The sequence below is a fragment of the Rhipicephalus sanguineus genome, unplaced genomic scaffold (assembly GCF_013339695.2).
Source record: "Rhipicephalus sanguineus isolate Rsan-2018 unplaced genomic scaffold, BIME_Rsan_1.4 Seq376, whole genome shotgun sequence".
Taxonomy (NCBI): domain Eukaryota; kingdom Metazoa; phylum Arthropoda; class Arachnida; order Ixodida; family Ixodidae; genus Rhipicephalus; species Rhipicephalus sanguineus.
In genome coordinates, this window is record NW_023615127.1 from 30985 (window position 1) to 48703 (window position 17719).

General features: G+C 46.4%; 1 protein-coding gene across 1 annotated transcript in view; it reads left to right on the forward strand.

The window, feature by feature from the left end:
* Nucleotides 1-358: 358 nt before the first annotated feature.
* Nucleotides 359-17719, forward strand: part of LOC119377166 (regulator of nonsense transcripts 1) — a gene marked incomplete at its 3' end in the record, with an annotated part of 28233 nt that continues 10872 nt past the window's right edge. The window contains 4 exon segments of the mRNA XM_037646750.1: nucleotides 359-734; nucleotides 11452-11579; nucleotides 12194-12706; nucleotides 14684-14856. Coding sequence (XP_037502678.1) covers nucleotides 543-734; nucleotides 11452-11579; nucleotides 12194-12706; nucleotides 14684-14856 — 1006 coding nt within the window.

Consider the following 17719-nt stretch of genomic DNA (forward strand, 5'->3'; position numbering starts at 1 on the left):
AAGCTGCATAAGTTTCTGTCGCACAAATTGAACGGTGTTCCCAGGCTACAAGAAAATACAAAAACTGTCACGCTGAAAATAGTTCTAAATAGAGACGCGTACTGCGTGGAGAAATTTCATCGTCGCGCGTAGAAAACATCGCAGAACAAGGAATGCAAGAACTTACCTCGACGTGAGTTGACACCGGCGCGAAGCGCGTTTAGGGACAAGTTGAGCTAGGGGCGTTCTCCTCCTCAGTACCTAGGCCAGCAGCCGTCTTCAGGGAGAAAAAGTGCCCAGAAGCGCGTTTCAGGCGCTATCGGATGGCGGCGCGGCGGTCGCTCCCTGTAGTGGCCACGAAAACAAATGTCGCGTGTGTGTGCGCGCTGAGCGCGTTTGTGCGTATGCAGTGCTGAAGATGGCGTAAGGCGGGTTGTGGTGCGCTGTTCGATAGGATTGTCTTGTTTCAAGCTCGTCGTGGTCGACGGTGCGTCAGGATAATCGTCTCGGATGCGTGTCAATCTTCACCTACAGTAACACGCCGGAACGCTTCTTGAAACATCATGAGCATGAGTGTCGACGCGTACGGACCGAGCTCGCAGACGCTTACATTCCTCGACACGGAGGAAGCCAGCGACTTGCTGGGAGCCGACACGCAGGGATCAGAGTTTGATTTCACCGACTTTACGCTTCCTTCCCAAACTCAAGCATCGCAGGCAGATGGCGGGCAGACACAAGGAAGCCGTGGTGGCCAGGTGGGTAGTGTTGTCGCGTGTCTTCGTGCCACTTGCGACTGTATTTGTGTTGCCGCGATTCCCATGGCGCTAGGCCTACTTCGCAGGCGAGTGTGATAAGCCTCTTGCTTATTTCATTCGTCACTGGTCACTTACAGTACAACACGTGCAGCATGTCTGTTGCCAGTGCGTTTGATGCTGTTCTCGCACAGTTGGAACCTGTTTATGCCATGGTATTTAGACCTCAAAGTAGCATTAATGGTAAGGTCGTTTGGGTGAACCCGGCGATTTCGTTCGCCTTGCCCGGAACCTCAACTTTGCGACAAAAACAAGCCTGTCGTGTTATTGGAATGTCTGAAGGCTTCGTGTAACCATCTAGCTGGAGGTTAAGTTTATTTCCTTCTAAATGTGTCAACTGTGCCTCGCATGCTTTGAGGCCATGAATGTAGCCTCCGTGGCGCGAAAGCAAATTCGTTGTTAATGCCCTCGTGTACTGGGAAAATGTCTACCAAGCAGTTGCGTCACGCCTGGAATATGGTACAGATGTTTTAGTTCTCGTGCATATTCCTCCTGTAAATGAATGCGGTGTCTTAAATGATGGTCTTTTAGAGGTCCACTCCTGCGCGAACTCGCATGGGCATCGTGCGGTAAACTCGTACCAACATGGCCTCAGACATGTGATGGGAGAGTGATTTCGCGCGTTGTGGGCGAGTGCCTGTTCCCGCAGTGCAACGCAGTCTTAGCGGTTGTGGAGTCGTCTTGTTATAAATCATGGGTATTTCGTCCTTTGGTAATGGCCTAACCGTGCGAATATTACTGCATTGCCCGAACTTTGACGTCCTAAACACCTGTACGAGTCTTGCCATATCGGTGCTAAACAGCGTTTGTTAGCGGCGTTCTGTTAAAGCACTCTTAAACGCGATCAAGTCGCGAAACACGTCATTCTCTTAATCTAATGACTGGTTGCTAAACATTTCACTGCGATGTTTTCTTTACCTTCACATAGCAAACTCGGCTATCCGTTACTTAGTAGCTGTGCAGGGAAAACATTGTTGTATAATCGCAATTTACGTTCATTTTTCGTCTGTTTAATTTTTACTTACCGATTGGCGTGAAAATGTACCAAATATTAGAGTATGTAGGCTGCATATAAGGTTGCGTTGTATTCACTGTGGAATGCTAGTCTGCTCAATTTACGTGTGGCGAGTACAAACATGCATGTAACAAGCCCTTTATCACACAAATGGTTTTCCTCATATGTTGTCAGAAGAAGTTGCCCCTTGAGTTCAATGCATAAACTGGGTCTGACTTTTGTGGACAGACAGTTGAGCTGCTCGCAAGTGTTTCGTGTTGTATTCTGGCATTTTGTATATGGCTGATCACCAGCACCACCAACTGGCTGCATAATTGGACACAGCGTTGGGCCCATTGACTAAACCTAACAGGCACATATATGATGTCATGTTATATGAAGCCAGAATTATGCGTAAGGGGTGAAGGAAATATTGTGTGAAATACATTCTCAGCTACATTATGGATGACCCAATTAACATATTTTCCTTGTGAAGTTCTAAGGCGTCCATTGAACTAATCGTTTTCCTCACGCTAGTGTCTTGCCGAGCTGAGTAGTAAAAAGAAATCTCAATAAATTGATCGCCAGACTGTCCTCTTAGTGTCCTTCTTTCGTGGTCATACGAGTGATTGCAAGAGAAATTATTACCTACCTCTGTTGCAAAGTGTTTCTCCATTGTCCTGAAGTGTACTGGCTTTTGCTTGTTTTTTCGGTACTCCTTGTCACTTAAAAGGTATACCGCTGAGCATGTTTAGCTCTAGTCACTATCTCCATCGCCTATGCATGTAGCTTTCTTAGGAATGTCTTTAATTTTTTAGGCTTTATGGTTTGAATATATTCCAGATTCTGAAAATTTGTGCTTAGAACACCTGCTCATTCATTGTTGTGGGAAGCACATGAAAATCTTCCTTACTGTGAGGCAGTGGTGATAAACCGAGCACAGATGACTTCACCTTTCGTGTAGCTCCTTCAGTATAAGGGTGTGTGAGTAGTGAAATCTTATCTCGAATCGAATAGTGCAGAATAGGGGCCAAAAATATAGAATAACGAATAGTAGATTTACACGAACGTGTACTGCCAGTTACGGTAAGAGAGGAAAAATCAGGGACACTACGGCGTGGTGACAGCTTTATTACGCGCTTGTTCGAGAGAGAGTATTTTTTTCTTTTTTTTTCCCCGCTTTTATAGGCGTGCGTGCATGTTGAACAGCAGCCATTCCAGTCAGCAGAGTCACTCGTAACCTCCTACTTGCTACCAAAGGGGGTAATGTAGCTAGTTCCCTATGGTCGCTCGATACGGCTCATCTGACAACGGTAATGTTGTGCTTCGTTGCCATGGGTGCTCTCGGCCCAAAAATCATTGGGCACCCGTACACATCAGTGTTTTAACTGCGCACCGGAACGATGGGAATTTCTTAACAACTGGTGCGGTGCAGCAGTGGCAACTGCACAATGTGAACAAATTTTCACATGTGAAACCATTCACCGAGGGTTTCACGGGCCAAAGTCGGGGGCGTTTTACGGCGCTTGAGGCATACGCGACCAAACTATGCAAGAAGTCCGTGCCCTCGTTTCGGAATCGAAGTTGTAAAGGTCTTAACAATTTTATCGTGTGTTTTTTACGTGCGGAAATGACAATCTTTTTTAAAATAAATGTGCACTCACTTTTGAACCAGGATATTGTGAAAATCTTCACGAAAGGCCTACTGTAACGACGTCAGCATTAGTTTTTGCCACCCTACCCTAACCATGTTGCACCATTGGCCTTTGTCACGTTTTTGATATTCGTCCTGTCGAATTATTTGAAACTTCAAATGCTAGCTATTTGAAAGTCAAATCGAATTATTTGATTAGGTGTTACTCTATTCAAATTCGAAACTAAAATATTCGCACACACCTAATTACAACCCTTGTAATGTCTAAAATTTCCTTTGGCCTGGTAGTCTGAGGAGACTGGTGCAGATGGTGCAATGTGACCATCACTCTGTATGACTGATGGCTGCCGACATGAAAGTTGTTTTCCTTGTCTGCATTCTTCAGCATATATTGTCTGCCTTGATTTGCTGGAACATTTGTAGCACAAGTTCTTTCTCGCAAGTATGGCCGCCTTGGCCTGTGAAATCGGAAGATTCAGCATCACATTTGCATTGAGAGCAACACCACTGCTGTGGTCCTGAAAGACCTAATTCCCCACAAGGTGGGTGCCCTCCCAAGTGACTAGTAACTTTGTTCGGCCAAGCACTTGGCTGGAAGCAAACTTGTACTTATCGTAGCTTTAAATCGCCACCCAGCGGTGGCGATTCTGTGCCTTGAATAGCAGTGGCAGGATGCTAGACCATTTCACCTAGGCCTGGGTTTGATAAGGCGTGTCCAGAGACATTTGCAGATCTTTGTGGAATTATAATAGGCTCTTGACTGGCATATAAATATCTTTTTTCTTAAAGGTGTTTCCAACTTTGCAGTGCCCTCCATGTGTTGGATTTGGGTAGGAAGCTTCTTTGGCTTGTAATGAGCTGATCACGTGACTGCGTCTCATTTTCCATGAATAAAACGCTTGGCCATTTGATGAGGGCCTCCAGAGTTAGTCTGCTGACCTCCAAGTCTTTAAAGAAGTGACACCGGATTCTCCGCTAGTGACCAAAAATGCAGCATAGCTTATGGTGAACAGCACAGATGGGACAAAGCTTCATAGTGTGGCTTGCCAGATTGCATGTCATATTTTTAGTCGCAGCATTCCTTTTTCCTATTCTGGGGCAATTGGGCAAACGTCAACAACATATTTGACGTTTGCTGATTTTACTAGCTCTATTAACCTCGGGAAGATTCTCTCTAATGCTGTCATAGCATAGATAGAATGCACTCCTTCACTAAGGCTTACTGGGATCTTGGTGTTTTATACAATACCACCTATAGTCGGATACAACCTTAGGAGGCAGCGGCATTTCCTTCTCAAAGGCGGATGAACACAAGCCTGCACGAATGGGCGCGCACTAGGGACTGATGTCATGAGCGGGACGGCTGGTGGCTCCGCCTTCAGAAAACATCGGCGCGTGCATGAGCGGGACTATTTCTTTAGTCGCGTAGGCGATAGGCCTCCAACGCTCAAGTTTGCGCAGCGCCGTCCGCTGCCCCAGCGGAGAGAGGGGAAAGCTCCGTAGCTCGGACGGGTCGCTCTTGCTTGGTTTTCCCATTGCGTGCGCGGAGAACGTGCTACCCGGGGCTTTTATCTCACATTTTTCACGCTATGGGTGCCGTTCCTTCGTTGTACTCGAAAGCAGGCATGCAGTCCTGCTGCATTGTGAACTGTCACAAAAGTTTAAAAATGACGAAGAGCCGAAAGCTTCCTGTCATGTTCTACCGTTTCCGATGCAAGCAGTGTGAGGAGCAGAGGCGTCAAGAGTGGATTATGGCAGTTCGCCGCGTTGCTTTTGCGGTCTTGTCATCTTGAAGCAATTTTTGTCGTACACAGTATTACAAACTATTAACGGGGAGAAACGCGATGGCCGTGCTCATTTGGAAGGGAAGTGCGTTTTTGAACCGAAGCTACAACAAATAGATAGCCGCTGTACGTTTAGAGATTGCGCGCTGGCTTTCCGAGTCAACCATTTGTAATGTGACAGCAGCGGAGCATGGGGGCTTATTACACCACAGTTTAAGTAACGTACCGTGAGTACTAAGTGTTTAATTCAGCTGATTGCGGTACATTTCCCGTCGCGGCTCCCTGTAAACAGAATTAAGCTGCATGTTTGCACTGAGTGTTTATATTGGCCTTGCATGCAACACGCCGTGATTGCTTAGCAGGCTGAAGTGTTGCGCTGCTTAGATCATGGTAATGGTTTTCATTCACGCATACGGCAGCTGCATTTCGATGGGAGCGAAATGCAGTAACACTGGCATACTTAGATTTACGTACACGTTAAAGAACCCCAGGTGGCCGAAATTAATCCGAATTAATCCACCGTGGCGTGCCTAGTAATAATGTCATGCGTTCGGCACGTAATAAAGAGCCTTGCATGCGCGTGAGCCGCGGGCAATATACAGTTGCCGCTTTGGAAACGAGCTGAAAAAAGAACCAAGGTGGCAGTTAAATTTTCGATGGCTTCGCGAATTCAGATGCGCTTATCATCGGGCACAAATCTCAGCATAATCATAAACATGCGCGATCCCAGTGGGTATTGTATAGTATCAGGGTTGTAGCCAGAAATTTTTTTCGGGCGGGGGGATACTTTTATGTATGTTCGTGCGTGCATTTGTTGTGTGCGTGTACATATACGCAAGCAAAATTGAAAATTTTCGGGGAGGGTTTGAACCTTCCCCCCTTTGGCTACGCCCCTGTATAGTATGATGCTGACCAAGCGAGCTGTCGAAACAACCGAAGCGACATTCGAATAAACACGGTGCGTGATCAGGCGTCGATATCATTCGAAATGAAACACGCCTCTGCAAGAAATATGCATGGTTGAAGTGGACATGAAATATTTTAGTTTTTTTTTGCGCATATCATTATGTTGTCAAAGGGAGCTCTAAAAAAATCCAAGGTGACATTAAACTTGTGATCCGACGTTGTTATTTTCGATGCAAACCTCGGCAAAAGTGAAACTCCCACTAAACTGAACACTGCGCATTGCGATGCAGCCAGCCAGCAGGGCAGATGTAAATTTATGCTCTTCACACTGAGCTCATAATAAATTTAAAGTCGCATGACAAACTTGGCATCCAAGCAATCGAAAAGTTGTCAATAGAAAACGCACGCGAAAGCGTGCTGGATGTTTGCTGACAGCTCCGAGTATACACGACTGCCGCAACGAATGTGAGTTTAACAGGTAGTATAATTACAGAACTCGCGTAGTCACCTCCCTATTCATGTCAAAGAAATGTGCCCGTTCAGCATCGGCACGCACGTAGCGCTTGCACTAATAGCATCGTCCTTGATGACCTGCTCGGTCCCGAAAAGGTGGTCGATCAACCATCCGCGACACGTGAAGCTGCATGTGCACGGCGAGCAGAGAACAACGCGTGCAGGGTGCGTGAACGTGCAGAGACAGCGCAGTCAAAAGGCAGGTGCGGGGAGAAGAGCGACCGGTTTTTGCAAGAAAGGCGGCGAAGGATGGATGGATGATGGATAAGGCTGTACCCTTTAGATCGGGCGGCGGCTCACGCCACCTAGCCGTAATACAGTTAAATAATAGCACTATGTATGTACTAGCACTTCCTCCGTAGGTGAAGGAATTTTCACTCGCGCCTTGATTGTAGCCACCAATCAGATAACCTCCTCCTGGTTATTTCTACCCGCTTAAAGTCTATTTTACCTTTACTGTCCCTGAACTCCAATGCTTTGAACAATTCTGCATCATTTTCTTGAACTATAGGGTGAAGCCCTTTACAGACCAGTATCAAGTGTTCAGCAGTTTCAAGTGTATCAGACCACACGCACTACATAACGTGTCTATTCCTTCGTATTTGGCTCGGTACGTCTTGGTCCGCAATACTCCCGTCCTGGCCTCAAACAGCAGAGCACTACCCCGAGAATTATCGTAGATCTTTTCCTTCGCAATTTCCTGCTTGAAAGTTCGGTAGGTCTCCAGTGCTGATTTCGTACTCATCCCTATTTTCCACATGTCCCTCTCCGTTTCTTTCACCTCCTTCTTAATGGATAGTTCCCTTTGGTTCGGTCTCGTGCCGTTTTCTAAGTATTTACTTGTCAATTTTCTGGTCCGCTTCCTCCATTTTGTATCGACATTCCTCATGTACAAGTAGCTGAAAACTTTCCTAGCCCAACGCTCCTCCCCCATTTCTCTCAATCGTTCCTCAAATTTTATCTTGCTGCTGGCCTCCCTGCCCTCAAATGATGTCCATCCCATGTCACCTTGTACCCCCTGATTTGGCGTATTCCCGTGTGCTCCCAAAGCCAGCCAACCTATGCCACGTTGCTTAACTTCTAATCTTGTTTGAACCTCTGATCTCATACACAAGACCGTATTGCCGAACGTCAGACCAGGAACCATGACCCCTTTCCAGATCCCTCTCACAACATCATACCTATTGTAATTCCACAGTGCCCTATTTTTCATTACAGCTGCATTCCTGTTACCTTTAGTCGCCACGTATCTTTCGTGCTCCCTTAGATACTCAGCCCCGTTGCTTATCCATATACCAAGGTATTTGTATTTATCCACTATTTCCAGTGTGACCTCCTGTATCCTATGCTCACTGCCTTGGTTATCATTAAAAATCATGACTGCCAATTTTTCGTTACTGAACTTCAAATTTAACTTATCTCCCTCATTACCGCAGATGGCTATCAATCCCTGCAAATCTTCCTTATTGTCGGCCATTAATACTATATCATCTGCATACATCAATGCTGGTAATGACTGTTCAATGCATTTTCCTTGCTTGACAAAAGAGAGGCTGAAGCCAAGTCCACTCTCTTCTAATTTGGCTTCTAATCCTCTTAGGTACAGCATAAATAACAAGGGTGACAGGGGACACCCCTGTCTAAGCCCTCATTGTATCTCTATAGGCTTGGATACCTGCTTTTCCCATTTTACAAATACCTTATTACCTTTATAGATCTCCTTTGAGATTAGTTATTCCATCTTCCACATCTAGTGTGTCCAGTATTTCCCACAAGTCCTCTTGAATCACACTATCGTAGGCTCCCTTGATATCCAGAAATGCCAGCCACAGGGGTCTGTGTTCTTTTTCTGCAATTTCAATGCACTGCGTCAATGAGAACAGATTGTCCTCCAACCTCCTTTGTTTCCGGAACCCGTTTTGCAGTTCCCCCAGCACCCCCTCATCCTCAACCCATGCCTGCAGCCTTTCCTTTATAATTTGCATCACCAGCCTGTAAACCACTGATGTGACTGTTATAGGGCGGTAGTTGTTTATGTCTGCTTTGTCCCCCTTTCCTTTATAGATCATGCTCATCCTGCTTAGTTTCCACCCATCGGGGACTTCACCATCCATTATTGTTTTGCTCGCTGCCTCTCTTAATGTTTGCTTAGAGTTTGGACCCAATTTCTTTATGAGCATAATTGGGATGCCGTCAGGGCCTGTTGATGTGCTACTAGGAACTCTCTTCTGTGCCCGTTCCCACTCTCGTTGTCCAAATGGAGCCACTGCGCTACTTGCTCTATCCTTGTCTCTTGGGGTGCATGTGGCGCTTCCTTGTTTTTAAAATTTTTCTGTCATCATTGTTCTTATATATTCCATTGCCACATCCCCTTCTAGCCTTACATCTTGAGTTGTAGTTATAAACCTCTGCTCTAGGCTTGTCTTGTTACTCAGGGAGTTGAGATGGTTCCAGAACTTTGCAGCTGCCTTCCTATCCTTCTTGTTTACTTCTGCCAACCACTGGGCCCCCTTTCTTCTAATCTTTTCGTTGATAAGATGGGATGCTTCCCTTCTACAGCTTAAGAAGTTATCCCATTTTCTTTCGACATCATCTTCCAGCTCACCCCTCTGCTTAGCGTATCTGTGTTCCTTGGAAGCTTCCTGACGTTTTACTATGGCCCTCTTAACTTCCTCGTCCCACCAGCTCTTGGGTTTGTGTCTCTTTTTCCCGGTCGACTTGACTCGTACTTTAGCAAGCTCTAGCTGAAACAGACTAGTTAGTTTTGTGTACACTGTTTTAGTATCCTCGGTGATTACTTTCTCAATTTGTTTAGTTGCTATTTCTATTTGCCTTTCTGAATAAAAGTTCCCCTGTGGTTGCTCATCTTGCCTCCTTCCTATTTTCATTTCTCTTCCAAAACTCAGCTTGATACGCTTGTGATCACTACCTAGGCTTCTGGAGCCATATTCATCTATGTTCATTGCCCTTAGCCTATCATACATCCTGTGTGACATCAGTGCGTAATCTAATATCGACTGCAGCCCTCCTACCTCCCATGTTATCTGCCCTTCACACTTCTCAGTACTGTTGCAAATGATTAAATCATGCCTTTCACACATATCCATCAGCATTTGGCCTGTTGAGTCAGTATACCCATCCATATCCTCTTATGTGCGTGTTCATATCTCCCAGTATAATTATCTCGCACTCTTTTCCTAGTTCATCAATATCATTTGCTATGCACTCCACCATTTCTTGGTTTTCCTCTCTGGCTTTTGCTCCTGTCCACAAGTATACAAAACCAAGGAGAGTCATCTGCCCTGCCACTTTTCCTTTTAGCCACAAATGTTCCCTGCACTCCTGCTTGACCCTTTGCCAATCTGTACCTTTATGAATAAATGCCCCGATTCCACCCCCCTTTCTGCTGCCTTCTGTTCTATTGCAATATTCCCATGCATAGTCCGGATTGCAAGGTGGTTGCTCCATATCCCTAAGATGTGTCTCTACAAACCCATATACCATCAGTTTCTCCTGCCTCAGCTGCTCTTCTATCTCTCCCCACTTCAACCTATTCCTGCCACCCTGCATGTTTATATACCCTATGCCTGAATTAGTTTGGCCCTCATGCTTACGTCGATTTCTTCTCCCACGGACTCTGCGCGTCTTGACTATTGGTGCCCTTTTGAAATCGTCCTTGTCTACACTGTTGGCCTCAGGGCTCTCGGTCCCCCTAAAAAAGCTGTGGCTTGGCGACCCATTCTATTACCTACCCTCCTGCCCGTAGCGCCACTGTAATGAATGCCATCTTGTGCAAAGGGGCGAGAACCGGGCTTGTACACGTCCTGGTTAACCTCCAGCGTTTCGCTGCGTCGCACGCGAAACGCGTGCGACGCAGCGCCCCCTGGACGAGCTTGGGAGGCCTATCGGCAGCCGCGCTTCGGTCGTCTGGGTGGGGCCTCTCCTGCCTTCTTAAGTTGTATCCGACTATAGACAGGCGTTTGCTATTCTTAATATAGGGCTGCTTCTTCAGTCTTCTTGATAGACTTGCAATGCTGGAATGAGAAAAGGCAGGAAAACAGTCTTGACAACAAATTGCAAATGTGACACTTAAGCTGCCCGGGAAGTTTAGCTTAAAAATTGTGCTCCAGTGGTTGACAAAGGTTTGCAGTGTACCTCTTCATTGCAACTGTAGCAGTGAAAATATGTTGAACATTTTTGTAGCTTTATTCTTTCCAGAGGCCATATTTTAACTATTGGGTCTTTGGTCTTGAAATTTGCTGCTTATATTGTTGCTTATATTATCAGGTGCTTGCTTCTTTGATTTTCTACTTCTAGGGTTGATTCTTTAACCTAACCCAGCTTGTTAACCCTCTATGTTTGATTTTCAACATTGAACACTTCACATTCCTGAATAGCTGTGCCAGCATAATGCACTAAATATATCCTAATTTCTTTTCCCTTCTTGTGCGTCATTATTTGACCTAGAAGCACTTACATTATCAGCAGAATTGGCCAATGTGGTTGGTGGTTGAGAGATTGGAATTATTACTGGATGCAATCTTGAGTGATAGCAGTGTACACAACATATTTGATTCAAAACACAGAGCTCTAGTGGGAAAGTCCACAATTTACAGAATGGGTGTTTGTTTTCATTATGGTCCTGAAAATATATTCTAATGATTCATTTTCTATTGTTATCACTGTCCGGCGTTAGATTGGATTTTGTTGTGCCAGAATTACAGCAAGCTTTAGCTGCCCAATGTAATGGATGAAATATTATATGGTGCATTGCTCGCAAAATAATTGCAATCATCATTTCTTGTGCAGCTTCCTGGGGAGGTGCGCAGCAACGGCTTGGAGGTGGCTGCAGCTGGACAGGCCCTGGGGGAGCTCACATTTGAGGAGGATGAAGAAGACCAGTACTATGCCAAGGATCTGCCTGAGCATGCCTGCAAGTAAGTTTTGTTTCAATGCCTGGGAGGCTTTGTGTAGGCCACACCTGCAAACGTTTAAAATTCACATAGGCACTTCTGTGTTTGCACTCACTTTAGGACAAATCAACTTCAACATCCTGAAGCTAAAGGACCATTGACTGCAATCAAGCTGTCTTACTCTATTTGCGTATTACACACAAATTCAGTTCAGCAACTCATTCTAATGCTCTTTTGAAGCAAAACTATAGCTCTTTTATTTTGGTCATGTCGTATGAGCCACCTATTCAGTGGAGAGAAAACTAACATTAGCCAACGTGGAAGGTAAGGGACAATGAGGTTGTTGCACAATATGGAATTTTGGAAGCCACAAAAGGCAGTCTATAGGAGCTGAAAGAATTTGTACTATTAGGTAAGTAACACTGGCATTCATAGACTCGACAAGCAACAACTCTGCAATACATTGAACTAGTTCTTGCCTTGATAGAAGTCTCTGCTTGCAAATCATCTTGATGGAGTCGTCATGGATATCACTGTAGCAATGGTGTGGCTACAGGAAGAAATATCTTAAATTTTTAGTGTAGCCAACAAGCTTTGCACATCTTGTGTCTGACAGCCTGGTGTGTATGCCAATGCAGGTACTGTGGCATTCATGATCCCGGGTGCGTTGTTCAGTGCAATGTGTGCAAGCGCTGGTTCTGCAATGGCCGAGGCAACACGTCAGGCAGCCACATGGTGAACCACCTGGTGCGAGCCAAGCACAAGGAGGTGACCCTACACAGAGATGGTCCACTTGGCGAGACAGTGCTCGAGTGCTATTCATGCGCCTGCCGCAACGTCTTCGTCCTCGGCTTCATTCCGGCTAAGGCGGACTCGGTGGTCGTGCTGCTTTGTCGGCACCCGTGTGCTGCCCAGTCCTCCCTCAAGGACATGAACTGGGACCCGGACCAGTGGAAGCCACTCATTCATGACCGCTGCTTCTTGCCATGGCTGGTGCGTGCACCTCTTGAGAGAGACCAACTGCGTGCCCGCCAGGTGACTGCCCAGCAGATCTCGAGGCTCGAAGAGCTCTGGAAGGACAATGTGGACGCTAGCTTTCAGGATCTGGAGAAGCCTGGTGTGGATGAGGAACCCCAGCAAGTGCTGCTGAGGTGAGCGTGGATAACCAAAAGCAGATGTTCTTTTTTTCCAAGCAAGTGCTTTCACATTGCTTGATTGCAATGCAAACTTTGGGAGAATAAAGGTTTTCGCTTTAGTGCATTAACCACAGCTGCCAACTCTCCCAACTTGCCCAGAAGACTCCCGATTGCACAGGCAGACCATAAATCTCTTGAAGAACAGCGTTGGCGTCACCGTGAAAAGAAAATTATAATCAAGGTCATTGGTTCTGAAATTTCTGTTTACGGGTGGAACGCTTTAAGCCACTTTTACTGGTATACTGGTGTCATAGGGAAAAGTGCATTAAGATTGGTAAGGAGCTACTAGCAGTCACGGGTGCATGTATTTACGCGTACATGTATGATCACTGGCGTCTACAAGCTTTTCTGGCAATAATTCGTTTTTATGACTTCGCTGTGGCCCTGAGGAACAGTAAATTTATATGTACACAGGTTTATATACTCACAAAAGCACTAATTTGAGCCTGCAAGATTTATCAGTGCTGAAGTGGGCAGTGGCTTCAGTTAAGGCCGTTTCGGATTTGCAGTTTGAATAGAAAGTTAGAAAAATCGGACGCTGAAGAGTTTCAGCATCCGAAATTTCAGACGTTTTTATGCATCAACCCTATGGGGCTTGTGGCGGTGTCACAAAGGCATCCGAATTTTCAGCATGTCTGAAGAATTGGCAGTGACTATACATGGTTGTTCCTGCATTTTGTGCTCCCTTGAAATGAGTCTTGGCCAGGAATCAAAACTGCGTCCTACAGCTTAGCATTTGTGGCTCTCTTAATTACATTTGCGGTGGTTTAAACAGAACCATTGCATGCTCAAAATCAGCGCAGCAGCTCTCGCGTTTGTTCAAGAACAAACATGTTTTAGCAACATCTTGGGCGAGTTTGTTCAATCTAGATAGAGGTTGGCTCAATGCAGAGGAGAACGAGAACTGGGATAGAGTGCTCTTTTGTGCCTGTCCCCTTTCCAATTATTTTTGAACTGTACCTACCACATTCAGTGTCAACCTTCAACCCTTTTGATATTTGTTTGACCTGGATTAATGTGACATGATAAAAGCAAATGAAGTAAAGGCTAACCTTGAAAAAACCAGCATGAAAACGATGGAGAACAAACCGAATAAAAGCACAAGACGAGCGCTGGACGACTGCCCCTGTGTTTTTCTTCTGCGTGTTCTCCGTCGTTTTCACGCTGGTTTTTTCAAGTGCGCATCGATTCCAACTCACCCACCCTTCTACCTTAAAGGGGATCTGAAACACTTTTCCAAGTAATCTTCGAACGGCTTCATTAAATGGGATTATTGCCTAAACTGGGCTCGACGGGCCCAGTTCATTAGGCATGTCATGCCATCCCACGGCACCGTGGTAAGTATGCAGCTCACAATGCTCAAATCAAGTAATGGCCGGGGACTTTGGGTTTATGGCATCATTTGTCGAGAGAAAAGTGAATGATTTCTAGCTGTCTTTGCGAATGAATTGTAAATTCCAGGCCGTGTGCTGCAATGTTTGGCTCACATGTTCCCAGGAGCCTCAACCACCGATCGGCAGCGTTTTCTGACCATGCTGAAGAAGTGTTGCAGGGCTTTAAAGGCTAATCATACTGCTCTTTGTAAAAGTGTAACCATGCTTGCATCCTGAAATTGGGAAAAGTGGAAAGTGAAAGTCACAGAAAAGTAGGAAAGCAGAAAAAGGAGGAACATTCAGTGAGGCATTTGAAAGTCTGTAGTGCATCTTTGAGGGAGTACAATGCAGTGGCTACTACAGGGACAAAACAAAGAGATGTGCACAACGCTTGTCAAACTCTTGTAGTTCTGTCCCTGTCGGCCTGCATGGACAAGTGCATTGGCCAGGGTCTCTCTCACTCTCTAAACATTTGCTCTGAATGTTTTGTCATGCAGTAAATCAAGAGAAATGCTGTTGGATAGCAAGCCACATTGTGTTTGTTCACTACTGGCTGCAGGTATGAGGATGGCTACCAGTACCAAAACATCTTTGGCCCCTTGGTTAAAATGGAAGCAGACTATGACAAGAAGCTCAAGGAGTCACAGACACAGGACAACATAGAGGTCCGCTGGGACATTGGCCTGAACAAAAAAATGATTGCCTACTTCACAGTGGCTAAGTCTGATACAGGTGAGCAAAAGCTATCTTTCAGTCAACTTGGGTCTCTTCTTGCACTTTTGCCACTTGTTGCAATGATGGGGTCACCATTCAGATGTCCATTTACCGTTTAACAGGCATCAGTTTGGCACCTCATGCCCGGGGCCAACTTTCACCCACATTGTGGTATATTGTAGAATTTTTGAGGGGCTAATACAGTTGAACCCACTTATAACGATCTATCGGGTATAACGACCATATTTTGGTGCACTTAAGATTTTCCTATGCTACCCATTGAAATTGCGTCCACATATAGCAAACATTTTTCAAAGCCTCCTACTTTTACAACGAACACTTCAGACACGGTCGCGGTAAAAATATGGCGTATACGTAGCAAAAAAAGTTAAAGCAGGCCTTCTAAAGCATGAGAGGCGCGCGCTCGCACGTGCCCCGGTCCAGTTTACTCGTGATGAAGATACCCGAGATCGGCGAGCACCGCACGCGCTCCTTTCGGACGCTACGAGCGAGGTCGCTCACTTTCCAGTCATTTCTTCAGTAGCAGAATGGCAGTGGGGAATAAAGAAAGAAAGAAATAGGAGGCAGCATGAAGGCTTGCAGTCAGCTTTAGCACGGCAACCTTTCCTGGTGCCGTTCTCTGCAGCTACGACCGCCTACGATGAACCTATGCCTCGGAATGCAGGAAGCCATAAAATGCAATAAGCGCTGACCACGATAACTTTTCGGCGCTTAAATGTTCACTGCGTCGACGTCACAATGTGCCGCAAAATGTCTTTCGTCTTGTCTGTAACGGCAGAGATCGGCCGATATGATTACGACTTCCGCGCAATTGCGGCGATTCCTTCACAGATAAGCATCAGAAGAGAGCGAAGGCGATGTGGCGGCCGCTGATGAATGGGCCATTATGATTCATCGCCGACAACCTTATCGCAGTCATCCGCAGCTATCGGCTCGGCTGCACGTGTGGCGTAAACTGTTCGGAGTGACGGCGGTACAAGCAGTACAAGCGCGCGATGCCATTGCCGTTCGCCGCTGCCGCGCCGTGTGAGATAAAGTGCGCTTCACTTCGTATAATTGAAACTAGCTTGCTGGATTTGAGCAGCACGGGCACCGAGAAACGTCGATGCACTTACAGCGAGTGTATACAGCGTGTTTTATTAGGCGGCAACCCAAGTGCACTGCGCCTGTCGTGCAGGACCGTCAGAGCATCGCGGAGACGTACAGTGCGTATTGCTTGCAAAACGCTTGTCTTCGCCACGTTGAACGAACAGGCCGCTCGTCGCACCCGTGCGCGGTCTGAAGTGAAGCGGGCACAAAGAGCGCACAAATGCGGCTCCAAATGCAAGCGGCCCGGCAGTGATGGCGTGAGCCGAGTAGGCGACGCGCTGCATGCAACTAGCCAGGGATGCTCGGCTCCACGTGGCGGTACCGCGGTTCAATGAAACGGTGTCGGTTCACTGCAAAGGTGACTTAATTCACTCGTGCACGCAGCGGGTGTCGCTTCACAACGCGAAAATGCCTAACTTCTCACCGGAGAAGTTGTTAGCACTTTTCAATAAAATTGCGCAGAAAAAAAAAGCATGGCTGATTCTCCGTCATAGGAATCGGTATAACACGAAAGTGAAACGTGTCTTCACAGAAGTAGTGCTTATTGTGTAGTGATATATGAGAGCTTGTACAATGTCTATTCGTGTTTGGCAGCTATAGCACCGTTTGACGTGGATGCACCCATGTTGACAGCATGTCTCTATCGCGACGACTAACGCCCATGATCATGATTAAACCGTTGTGGTAGCTGGCGGCGTGAACATATATTTGGACACAACGAATCGTGAATCCCGCGTAAGGATGATATCAACAAGCTCATAATCAACACTGGTACCCAGTATGCACTTCTTCAAAGCGTCGTCAATTAAGGAGAGAAACGGCACGGTGTGCGCTTTCTAGTAATTGGTAGCCGACACCTGTGTTCATGCATACATAACACACACTGCGCTTCAGCAACACGGGAGGTAGAGGTTCGTAGCCTGAGGCGCAAACGCGTGCGTCCTGCTGGCCTTTGTCTCGCAGGCTCTGCTCTCACTCCACCAAGGCACGACATTCGCCCGTCGAAATCGTGTCCTTTCTGCAATGCATATTGCAGCGGTTTTGTTAGTTGGTGCTCTCGCAATTGAAGCAGTCGGCGACGGAAAAATCCCGTTGGTGCACGTGGAAGCTGCACTACTCCGATGAGCCAACTCACTCTAACATGAAGCCAAAGGCAAAGTACGTAACAGCGTCAAGGGTGCCTCGGCGACGCCAGCGCAGCCAGTCTACCTCTCTGGTATCGAGACGCTTTAACCATGACCTCCGATATCGCATGCAATCTCAGAGTAAGCGCTAGTAAGTGTCGATCGTGAAGCATTACTTCTTTTCACATCTCACAGACGGCGGCACCGCCCCGCTCCGCCCGCCGCGAAAGAGAATGAGTGAAAGATATAAGGCGCGTTCGCGCTGTGTCTAGCATCTTCCGAGTTAGCTTAGTCGGTAGGACGTCGGGCGCTTGCCGTCGCGGCCGCGACGTCGTGTGTTCGATTCCCAGCGGTGTATCTTTTTCCTGGTTTTTTTCTTTCTCACCTGTTGGCGTCCATTTTATCAACGTCATATCCGTGATGGATGTACTTGGTGGACCCCGGCATAAAACGCTTTCATGTTAAAAAAAAAAGTGGTTTGACCACTAAGTGCATGTTTTTGATGGCGAGTCCATTTACAACAAACTACTGATATAACGACCAGTTTTCACGGCACTTTCGAGTTCGTTATAAATGGGTTCGACTGTGTAGCCTTTTTTTGCATCCTTGAAGCATATCCACAATCTGCTCTTATGACAAACAGCTAC